Genomic DNA, 12,832 nt, shown 5'->3' on the forward strand with positions numbered 1-12,832 from the left:
TGAACCAAAATACATTTCTAATTCGCTTTTTTTGCAATTTTTAATTCAAATTTTAGCTTGAAATTTTTCAATCTGCTTTTTTAAGAGCATCTTCATGCACGTGTTTAGAAGAGTTAAAAATATATTCATTAGAAGTGTTTTGATTTAGTTCAATTTGGAAGCAATGCTTTTGAAAATTTCTATTATATTTTTCTGACTTTGTCAAGTTAAGACCCTGATTTTTTTTACATTACTATTAAACCATTATCGTGATACAACCCTAATTGGTTTAAAATGAACTTTTTTAGTTTTAGAAATTCTCAAATTTCTGCTCAGATGTAACTTGCCATTGTTACATCAAAGCATCCGTGCATGGTTTTTTTCTTCCATGTCTCCTTATTAAAGTAAAGTGTTTTTGTAATATTTAGTTAGATGAATAGTGTCGTCCGTATTTTAGTGTGGATTTTTCCTTTTCTATTGTTTTATCTAAAGTTTTTGCTGTAATTGAGAGGTAAAAATCATTAATATCAAATTTTATAAATGTGCATTCATTTTTGTTATTAATTTAAAAAAATCAATTTATAACATTAGTGATATTTTTCCACTACTGCAAATTTAATTTTTTTTTGAATAATATTAATTTTGTCCAATTTAATTTTATTAACATGCCCTAGCTCACTTTTTGAAGGAACTCAAAACAAAAAATGCCTTATCATTTATTCCCAACCTAGAATACTTTGAAAACAATTTACTACACTTAATTAAAATAATAAAATTTCAAAATATAAGTAATGGCTTCCAAAAAGAACTGAAATTAGACATTAATATTAAAACATTAAGGATAAAAATATAATTTATCAATAAAAATCTATAATATATTAAAATCAGCTCAACAAAAATAATAGTTGAAACAAATATTAAAAATATCTGTCATGTACTTTTTTGTATTTAATAAGAAGATTATTCTTATTTTAAACTAGATATTTGATTTGATTGGACTCAAAATTGATGGTCGAACTGGCCAGAGTATTAAGTCTCACTAGTTTTTTTCAATCAATGCTTTAACTGTAAAATCAGATCCTATATCTAGTTAATACTTCTATCATTTTGATTAATCAGCTTGTCTGCTGATGGAATCATGCAGTTTTGTATTGTTTATATAGGTTTGTTGTTTGATTTAATTTTAATAAGTGTTATCTACACCTACTCCATTAGAGCTAAAGCGGCCTCAAATACCAACACTTCCACTATAACTTTTGCAACTTTAACCATGATTGCATGGTTTATTACAATATTCTTTTTATAATATTTACAAGATATTTGTGTGTATACCTTTGATAAAACTAAATTAACAAATAACTTACAAGTGAACTTGGTAATAACACACAAATAACATACAAGTGAACTTGTTAATTATCAGTCGCAGTGGAGTTCAAAAAATCTTTTTTAATAAGAAATTATTTTTTTATCATTAGATTGCTTATGAAGACATAGAAAGCGACGAGGATGATATGCCAAATGAGTTCGACTATGATGATCTAATAAATGTTGAATATGACAATGATGAAGCATGGTCATCTGTTAATCTTAGCTTTAATCCATATCAATGTACTCTTGCACCATTAAAAGTAACTAATTCAAAATTATTACTTGTATATAAATTTGTTTTTTTTTTAATTGTATATAGATATATATATATATATATATATATATATATATATATATATATATATACATATATTATATATATATATATATATATATATATATATATATATATATATATATATATATATATTGTATTTGGGAAGCAGTACTCTTTTAGAATTGATGCTTTGGAAAAATAGGGTTTTTATGGCTTATGTTAATTTCTTTGTCTAAATAAAAAAGTAATTCAACAAAGTTATATTGTAATATTCTCTACACACAGTCAGATAAGGCAAATAATTTTAATTTGTTAGCGCAAAGTGCTAATGACCTTACCCACAATTTAATTAAGGGTTTTTTATGAAAGATTTTTTTCTAAATAAGTTAGCTTCACACACAGCTTAGGTTTCTCCCCAGGTCTATCTGCACAAGATATATTAGTATTTAGTTTAAAAATTGTTCATTTTACAAACATGTAATAGAAATCTTCATAATATTACAGATAAGATTGTTTTTAATAAAATAAACAAAGAATGGTGACATGATTTTCCATTCAAGCTTTAGATTTTAACATTTTTGTGATGACTTGTGACATACTATCTACGATTCTTAAGCTGGCACTCCACGATTCTTTAACCTATTTGTTTACTAAGCAGATAGTATTTGCATAGTTTAGTCAAGTGTTTAGGGTTGTTGTCTTGTTACATTACAAATTGGCAAACAAGGTTGCTATACAGAAAAACACTTTGAGTGAGTTACTAGAAAGAGCATGGTAGGGATTGAACTCTATTTATTTTGGTTCGGAAGCAAATGCTCTACCACCACACCACTACTTTAATAAATATATGTGTAAATATATATCTACTACAGTTTTATTATGTTAATAGTGTGTGTTATTTTTTTAAGTTGTTAAATTATAATTAAAGAAAATATTTATTTTTTTAAATAGACTTTTTTTTAAGTTTGCTATAAGTTACATCAATTGTCATGGCAATATCCAGATTAAACTCAAATGTTCAATATTTTATTATTTCAAACAACATTATCAGATCAATGACAATGGCAGCAGGATATACTTTTGAAAATGAGACAAAATAGAAATAAATAAGAATATTATAAACATAAAATCACAATTTAATTTTTTGATGTTAGTTTTTAGCCAAATATATTTCTGTATTTTCGTTTCTTAAACATTTGAATTAAAAATCAAAGTTTTTTCTTTTTTAAAGTTTTAGACAATATAATTATCAAAAAAAAACAAATGGTAACTGTCAATATCTCTTTAAAAAATGTATATATATCATTTCCAATATAATAATATAGTACTCAGGCGTTTGAAAAATGTTTGTTTTCAAATGAGCTGTTTACTAATATAGTAGCTCTACTAAAAATTTTGCATTTTTTTATTTTATGGTTTTTGCATTTGTAGTGGTAGAGCACTTACTTAGTAAATGAGAAGTACCAAGTTTGACTCTCACTATGTCCCTGGTAGTACTACACACAGCTTTATTTCTCCATGCAGTAGCCTTGTTTGTGTTTTATGGGGTTGAGAGGTTGTAGAATAGTTTTAGCAAGAGCAAGATAGCTCCTTAGTGGTGCTGAATTCCTCAGCTTTGTTGAGGTTAAAACAGTTTTGAAAAGTATAAATTAGAGAGTGCATTTTCCAAACTTCAGAATTTTTTGAATTATTTTTCCAAAAAAGCTCTACTTAGTGAATCTTTTTTAAAAGTTTTTCAGATTGATTTTTTGCTGATATTTATTTTACTATTATACAAATTAATTTTTAATAGCTCTTTCATTTTGTTTTATAATTATGAAGGCAGATTAGTTGTTAATAATAACATATGCTGATTATATTTCCGTAGTTACTACATGTTGTTTAAATCTTAGTTGTGTTCTTAGTAGCATTCATAAGTCAACTTAAAAGTACAAAAAATATTATATATTTTTAAATATTGCTATTGCAAGTTTAAGTCCTGATGCATTTTAATTTAGTTTATTGATCCATATGTTGATAGCGAGTTTGAGCGTCTTGTGAAATCTTTTAAAGATGTTCAAATTGAGCCAATTCAAGTTAAGCAGTTACAAGATTTTGTAGTGTCTGATAGTGAAGCTGAACGAGATGCAAAATGGGTTACTATGCTTGAGGAATTACCTAATATTGTTCCATCAGCAATGGTATAATTTGATAAAAAATATTTGTTACATTAGTTGCTGTATTTTTGGTTTTAATATATTCTTTTTTTATTACTATTACTAAAATAATTATTCTCAAAAATTATTATTTCAATTTTAAGGCTTATCTACACTCTCAGACCTCTCAGAAAATCAAGGAAAAGCATTTTCTTTCCATTATTACTGAATGGGCAGTTTTTGCACTAAATATGGACCACGCACTTTTGTTACCTCTTGCTGTAAATATTCGGTTTCTTAAAGCTGGTATCAAACTCACATGTCTTCTTGCTGATTGCTGTGAAGAATATCAAAGGTTATACATACATACATACATACATACATACATACATACATACATACATACATACATACATACATACATACATACATACATACAAACATGCATACATAAACTTAAAGTTTTTTTTAAATGTAGGCTTAAAAATATGTAGGTTTAATTAAGTAATTAGTTAAATAAAACAATTAAATAATAAAAAACTTTTAAATTAACACATTCATTGCTAATTAGAACTTTGAAATTTTGGCGTTAATTTTTTTTAAACATCTTCGCTTCCAACAAGGCTGCAAGCAACCACCATTAGAGCTGAAAGTTACTGAAAGATGAAGTTTATAAAGCAAGATAACAATTAACAGATGACTTAAAAGATTGCAAGTTATATGAATCAGATAAAAAAAAATGAAGGAAGTAAAGTCCAAAAAACTGATGTTTGAGGAAAAAAACTAGACAAATAAGAATTTTTTGAGCCCTTAGTAACAGTCACAATAAAAGGATGAGATTTAATTGAATGACAAGTAACATGAGAATGAATTTTAGTAGATGGCACAAGAGACACTAGCTCTTTAGAGTAGTGCCCATTAAAGTATTTATAGAAAAGAGAAAGAGAAGCAACATTACCACGATGTGATAATGGTTGGAGGTTGGCTACAAGAGCAGGTCCAACTATGTTTACAATGCGTTTTTGCACCTTGTCTAAGAAAGAAAGGACATCATTGGAAGATCCCAGATATGGCGACAGTATTTCATACAAGAACAGATTTAAGATTTATAGAGATCAAGAATAGAATCTAGAGTAAGAAAGAAACGAGAGCGATAAAGAGATGCAACCTTAGCAGATGCTAATTTTGCAATCAATTTGTTATATGGTTTTTCGAGAAAGATTGGAAGAGTTAATCCTAGAAGATGAAAGGTAAATGACTCATCAAGTACATTACCGTTATATATAGGAAGATCTAGATTATTGTGATAACAATTAGCTGAAAAAAATGGAGTTTTATCTGAGTTAAAGTTCACCAGCAACTGAGAGCCCCATGCTGTAGCAGAAGTGAGATCCTTTTCAAGCTCAAATGCCCCTCTAAGCAATAAGAGAGATTGGCTTCTTATCAAGACAAGAGTAAACGGTAGTATCATCAGAAAACAATACCACCATTGATGTGAGAATTTCTGGGAGATCGTTAATGTAAATCAAAAAAAGTATAGGGCCAAGGATTGAACCTTGAGGAGCCTTTGAAGTTACAGAATATGAAGAAGAGTGCTGTTCATCAAGGACAAATTTCATACTATGATTGGTAAGGAAGGATTTAATAATCTTAAAAATGTTAGCTGATACACCGTTAAAAGAGAGCTTATGAGAAGACCAGCATGCCAAACTTTATCAAAAGCTTTAGAAATGTCAAGAGATAGCTTTAGCCTCTCCACATTTATCTAATGCATGATAAAACCATTATTACCATTAACAAATCAGCAGTAGAACAAGAAGATTGAAATCCATATTGATGATCGGAAAGTTATTAGATTCAAGATGAGAGATTAAGTGTTTGTTATTTAAAGACTCAAAAACCTTGCTTATTAGTAAGAAAACTAATGGGACGGTAGTTAGATTAGTCAGATCGCTCTCCAGAAATTTTGAAAATAGATATAACAGATACTGCTTTCCAGCAAGCTGGAAAACAAGACTGATAAGCACATGCTAAATAGTTTTGAAAGTATAGATGACAGGTCTGGAGAACACTTCTACAAGACTATAATAGGTATGTTGTCCGGACCGCAAGCTGTAGTAGAGTCTAAGCAGTAAATCACTTTAGATACAGAAGCTGGAGTGATACAAAGGTCAAGCAATGGATCAACCTGTTTGTTTACTATATCAGGTAGAATGCAACTAGCGGAAACAAGAGATAATATTGATGAGAAGTTCTTCGCAAACAATTCAGCTTTGTCTTTAGGTGAGGTAAATTTCAAACTAAATTTACATAGGCTACTATTATTTATAAACAACCGCTACAAGACGATTAAGTTTATTTAATAATAAGTTTAATATTAATTCCTCTAAACTATTTAATAAGTGCTTGACTGAATTTTGTTTTCCTGCTTGCTGGAAAATAGGATCTATGGTTCCAATTTTTAAAACCTCTGGAGAACATTCTGACCACTCCAACTATCGTCCGATCAGTCAGCTGTTATTAGCAAGGGCTTTGAGTCTTTAATTAACAAATTTCTAGCATCCCATCCTGAGTCAAATAACTTACTGTCAGACAGATCTTTTCGCTCTATAGCTGACGTGCTAACTGCTGTGATTTGACAAAAAGTCCTTTTTTAGATTGCTTAAAACAGACAGTCAATCTTGAATCTGATAATTAATTGCAAGACTTTTTGCAAAATGTTGTAATTAACTTTTTTAAACATTTTTTAAACTGTGTAATGATATACAATTTGAAATTAAAAAATTAAAAATATAAAATTTTTATACTTTGTCTGTTTCATAGAAAGCAATAAGTTTGAGAAAACTTTTATGTAAACTAATTTCTAGTTTTCTCCAAATAAAGTTTTTAATTCATATTTTGAAGTAAAACATACAAAACAACTTTAGGTGTACAAAACTCTAGCATAAATTCATATCTCTGTAACATGTCCAGCGGTATTTGGCTTGCAAAAACCTTTTTTTAACATTCAAAAGATGTTCAAAAAATGTCTTTTTTGAATCAAACTTAAGTATGTTCATGCTTAGGTCAAATCAGAATGTTTTGCAAAAATCTCAGTAATTTTAACCTGGTAACAAGAATATCCCTATAAGCTCACCTCCTGTGCCCAAGCGTCAGGGCAATCAGTTAATAAAACATTTAGTTTCACATCTTATACTAAATTTATCTACAGTTTTTTAATTTTATCTAATTATATTTTAGTGTACAAAAGTTGACCTTGTAAAATTTACAACCCCCTCATTTTGGTCAAATTTTGCCCACTGGAAAAAATATTACTGTTCTTTCACAGTTAGCTCGATACATTTTAAAAAATAGTTTAAATAGGAAAAACACTAACTTTTATAATTTTCGAGATTCAATTTTCGAGATTCAATTCATAATTTCAGATTCATTGTTTGAATTTCCTATTTGCAGGGCCTTTAAGAACATTGAGCACTCTATTTATTAAATACACTAACATAATTTTTATATATATATATGTATATATATATATATATATATATATATATATATATATATATATATATATATATATATATATATATATATATATATATATATATATATATATATATATATATATTAGTTTTGATTTAAAATGTTTTGGGGGGCAATTTTCAGACTTCTGTTGGAATGCGATGTTCAGAATAAGTTAGTTGATTTATTGTATCAAAGTCATATGGCTTCATCTATGAAATTAATTATTTTAAAAGCCCTAGATGCTACTACCAACACTGTGTTTGGGATGGAGATGATGCTTGGTTGGAGTGAGGAGGTAGACTAAATAGTTTTTGTTTATCTTTATTTTTTATAACTGTAACTCAATAGTTGCTTATAACATAGTTAATATATTGTCATTGATACCATTAGTATACTAATAATAATAACAATGATGTTTTTTTGAAGTTTTTTTTTTTATTTCTTACTATTTTTAACCTTTTAATTATTTGCATTTTGGCTTTTTAAAATAATTAAGAAAAATTTAATAGTAATTTTGAAATGTATTGTTTTAGCTAAAAAATTTGTTAAAAATTTCTTTTTTTTCTTTTTTTTCAACATTTATTAGTCTTCATTGAATTCCGAAAAACTGACTGTTTATGGACGTTTAATAAGTTATTTACTTGATCAAACAAATGCAAGAGTTGTAGCTGCTATTAAACCTTTGCTTCAGAAGATTCACTTTTATGAGGCTGTAGCTAAACTACAAGCTGTTACTGCAAGGTTTTTATTTTTGCTGTCTTTCCTGTAACAAAATTTTGTAATTTTTGAGTTGTGTTAATGCATTGTGTTATTGCCTTTTGTTGTATTTTAAAGAATTGCTAAAAGTCAACCCCGGCCTTTGTCAAAAGATGAAACTGATATGAAAAATGATATAGATTCTGAAACCAAAGAGAAAAAGTTTACAGTAGATGTTAACATCAGCAATAAAGATATGAGTGATTTGTTGGCTGTGCTTTCAACTGTTTATGAGGTACTTGAAAATGGAAACTCAATTATAGTAAGTCAATAAATTTTTTTTATTAAAAATATTTAACTTGAAAAAAAATTTATTTGTTTTTTCTTTAAAAAGTCATATATTTTTGAAACTTTGAGAAAAATTGTCTCATCGATTTAGAGACAGCCAAATCTCCAATCATTTCCTACTACAGCTCGCTTGCATGATAGAAACCTGCAGGATTGTTATCAAGTAATTGTTCATCTTTTGCAACGGCGTCGCTTTCTTGAATCAATCCTGGTGCTTGCTTCATCACCACTTTTTTGTGAAACAGAGGTTTATGCAGCTATAAGAGATTTAATATTCCTCCTCATATCTTCTAACAAAGGTTTATATTTCATTTTTTTGTGTATCTTGTTTAGTTTTCAATATAAAACTCCATAAAGTTAAAAAATTCCATTCCCATGTTTTTGTAATAAATATGTTGACGTTTTTTTGCACAATTTTTTGACTTCATGGTTTTTAGGTAAATGTTTTGATGTTCTGAATAATATACTTTTTTTTCTTGTTTAGATTAATAACATATTTGTATATAAACTTATTAAATCTTTTTTAACTTTATTCAGCATAAAACATACATAATATGCAAAAGTAATGGCATCTTAAAATTTAAGGCATTTGTTAAAATTATTTTAAAATATCATGAGCAGTATATTAAGAGCAGTAGAACTGATCAAAGTATTGAGAGTAGCTTTGATAGACACAGCATTTTATTGGTATTTTTTCTAATACTTCTCTATTTATTTGAATTTATTGTTGTTGCAATAAAAAATGATTGCAAAACAATTTTTGTTCTTGTCTATTTTTACAACTCATTTTTTCAAGATAATCGCTAAGATGGGTGTGAACTTTTAAGAAGTTTTGAAAGTGTAGGTAAAGCAGAGATTAGACAATAATTGTTTGCTTCACTGGAGTTATGATAATTTTCATGTATAATTTTGCTTAATATAACAGAAGCAATGTCGTTTAAAAAAATATGGTAAAAGAGTGTCTTATCTGGTGACTTTCTTTATTTTGGTCTTTAGCTTTTTATAAATACTTTTGCATGAGATGTTTAATTCTATTTGTAGCTAAAAGTAAAGTGGTTTTCTCCTAAGAAAGTTTTTCAATTGGATTATTTTATTATGATATTCTACATTAATACAGATTGGTGTTTAGCATTATAAAAGTAACAATAATTAACACCTATCTGATGCAATACTACTAATTATGCAAACTACTATGGTTGGGAGACCTATATTTGTTTTTTTTGCAAGCAAGTTTCAAAAATGCTTCAACAAGACATCAAAAACTAACCAAATATTAATTCAATATACAAACTTAAAATTATAGTCAAAATACACACACATATATTTATAATAAAGGTTTGAAAAATATCAATGCTAACAAACTAGGCTTTGTTTGTCATACTGTTTTTATTCATACATTTGTTTGCACTTCGATTCCAGCAACCTGTTGTCGATTTCCTAAAAATAAAATAAATACAGGGGGCGCGTGAAACATTGTGAGACAAATTGAAAAATGTGAAAAATCAGAGTAGGATTGAGATTATGTTGAAAATCATTTATTTTCAGATAAACTGAACACAGAGATTAAAAAACTATTTTTGCTCAAAATAATCACCTTTTGATGAAATTACAGACTTAAGACATTCAGGTACTTGTTCACAAGTTCGTTGCAGCATGTCCTTCTTTAGTTTAGCCTATATCTTGGTCAATTCTTCTTTTAGAGCCTCGACATTTTGATAGCCTTTCTTTAAATTCATATCCTCCATCAGTGACTAAATAGAAAAATCTGTTGGATTAAGTTCAGGTGATGAAGATGGCCACTTTTGATGTCCAAACATGAGGAATTTCATCTTGCAGAATGCTGTTAAAAGGCCCACTGTTTTTGCTTGAAATTTTTTTTGGACCAGGGCAAGCAAATGCTTCATCAAAAATGCAATGTAGACTTCTGAGTTGATTTTTCCCACTCTGGAACAAAAACTGGAGAAGTAATAGGTCTGTCATTGCAGATCCTAGCCCAACCATAACTACTACAGGGTGCTATCTCTTTAGAATGGTTCTGTCTTCAATGGGGATGTCTCTTCTAGACTTGATCTAGGCATTGCACTAACTCAGATCAGGCTAAACAGTGAAGAATTTTTCATCTGCATAAACCACAGGAATGTAGTCAGCTTGGAGGAAATCCAACAAAATGTGCGGTTGTTTTTTTGTTTTTTCTCTTGTTGCTTTACTTAGGAGCTGTTGTTTGCTTTTTCAAAACTCTTCAGGCCTAAATCTTTGTGGATAAGTCTTTGCTTCGATTATCTTAAATTTCTGGCTTCTCTAACAAGTTTTAAAATTGAGCAGCTTGAATTATGCAACTTTATTATGCTTAACTTAATTATGCTACAGCATAATTATGCAACTTTATTATGCAGCATAAAGTGTATTTTTACGAGTTTGGTTCTTGCAGTTCATTTCGGCCAACTCAAAAATCCTCTCAGAACAGTTAGGACTTAGATATTAGATCTATTTAATTGTCCATTAATTTTCTTCACAGTTTATGCTTTCTTAAGTCTTGCCTTCCACAAATTTTTAATGGTCTCACACACCATGAAACAGTGTCTTGAACTCTTGACATTTTTTACGATAAAAATTGAAATATTATAAATAAATAACTTTGTAAATATTGCAATTAACTTGTTGTAAATTTTCCCATGCAAAATGTTCACATTTGTACTGCAAAAAGCATGTAGTTCAAATTTAAAAATGTCAACATTTTATGCACCATTGTAAAATAAATAAGACAAATTTTGAAACTAATTGACATACTTAATGTAAAATTTAAATTAAAACCTAGTTATATGGGTGGTTCAAAAAACAACACTTTTGAAAAATATCTGCAGCTTGCACTTTAATGTATTCTAGATAATAAAATAATACTGGATTTAAAAGTTTTTTAAATAAAAAATGTTTTTAGGGGTGCCTCAAGAGCCTTGAACATATAATGAGTCCCCCAATATTAATAAAAAAATTTTGAAGTGAGATTATGTAAAAATATCAAAAATAATCATCATTTAAAATACTAAAAATAAAAAATATCCGTTTTTACAAAGTTTTTTAGTTATATATTTTTTTATCAATGTTATTTTATAAAATGATTATTTTTGAAGTTTTTATATAATTTCTTTTTTTCTGAGACTTAACAAGACATACTTTTGAAAAAAAAATTTTTTTTTTATTAATATTAGGGACCCATTAAATATTCAAGGGTCTTGATGCACCACTAATAATATTTTTTATTCAAAATACTTTTAAATCCATTGCTATTTTATCATATAGAACACATTAAGGTGAGCGCTGCAGATATTTTTCAAAAATATTGTTTTTTGAACTACCCTACTCGTTTTGCAGTAAGAAACCTTTTTTACTAATTCTTTATTAATAAATTTCTAATAGAAATTTGTTGTTTTATTAATTTTTTATATCAGTTTTAAAGATAAAACTTTAATGCAACTAAGAAATGTTTTTAATAAAAAATAAATTAACTTTTTGTTTTTCTTCCAAATATTTTTTAAAGAATTTTAACCAGTAATCCTGCAACACACTTGGTGGCCCAAAGACAAAATTTATCCTTTTAATGGTTTTTCTGCAATTTTTGCAGCCCTATAATAAACTTGGTGACTTGCAGTTCTATTATTGACTAGGTGGCCCTCTGTACTTTGTCTACCCTATTGCAAGGCCACTGAATTTAACCTTAGTAATGAGCCATAACTAAAAAGTGTCATTATTTGGTATGCGTTTGGTATAATGATTAACAATGTTATTATTTTTTTTTTTTGCACAACTTTTTCATAACCCATCACATATGTTGCTATAATATATTTATTTTGAACAACAAAATGTTTATATCTTGAAAAATTTACATTTATATTAAACATGTTACTTTTATATTTGGTAAAACCATTTGAAAATTTGAATTTTCTAAATGCCTTCTTACCATTGTTTTATGTCAAAATTTTAAAACTTATTCTGCCAGATTTGCTTAAAATTACCTTTCTGTTAATAAATGTCTACTGGATTGTGCCAAAAAGCTTGGTAGTCACATGTGGCTTGCAGGCAACAGGTTTTTTATAAAAATTTGATAATGATTTAATTTTTTTCTTCATCATTTTCAAATAAGACTTGTCTGGCTAGTTATTTAGTTGTCTAAAGAGTTTACGGTAAACTCAAATAAGATAAAAATTATGCAGTCAATTTTAAAAAAGACAAAAATTATGTAGTGTATAGTCAATTTTAAATAATTTTTGGAAAATGGTCACATGTAAGGGATTTTATAGCAAATTGAGTTCTTTATAGTATTTGTAGTATTACAAACAGCTCAGTTTGCTGTAAAAATTTTTATACATGGCCATTTTTCAAAAATTTTAGCTTGTTTAACATTGGCTTTACACTGCATAGTTTTTGTGAGATATAGTGGTTAATGAGGTTCTTTTGTGATTTTAACAAATAAATATCTCCTTGATCATACAAAAAAGCCTGGTAAGTTACATGT

General features: G+C 27.8%; 1 protein-coding gene across 2 annotated transcripts in view; it reads left to right on the plus strand.

Annotated features, from left to right (window-relative positions):
- The window catches only part of LOC100201864 (protein virilizer homolog), an 80,448-nt gene that overhangs the window by 36,679 nt on the left and 30,937 nt on the right, over nt 1-12,832 (plus strand). For both annotated transcript variants that reach the window (XM_065813180.1, XM_065813179.1), the window contains exons 8-14: nt 1,455-1,607; nt 3,622-3,804; nt 3,924-4,114; nt 7,420-7,573; nt 7,865-8,019; nt 8,113-8,296; nt 8,414-8,621. In XM_065813180.1, the coding sequence (XP_065669252.1) occupies nt 1,455-1,607; nt 3,622-3,804; nt 3,924-4,114; nt 7,420-7,573; nt 7,865-8,019; nt 8,113-8,296; nt 8,414-8,621 (1,228 nt within the window). The remainder of the gene's footprint in view (nt 1-1,454; nt 1,608-3,621; nt 3,805-3,923; nt 4,115-7,419; nt 7,574-7,864; nt 8,020-8,112; nt 8,297-8,413; nt 8,622-12,832) is intronic.

The sequence above is a fragment of the Hydra vulgaris genome, chromosome 12, assembly GCF_038396675.1.
Source record: "Hydra vulgaris chromosome 12, alternate assembly HydraT2T_AEP".
NCBI lineage: Eukaryota > Metazoa > Cnidaria > Hydrozoa > Anthoathecata > Hydridae > Hydra > Hydra vulgaris.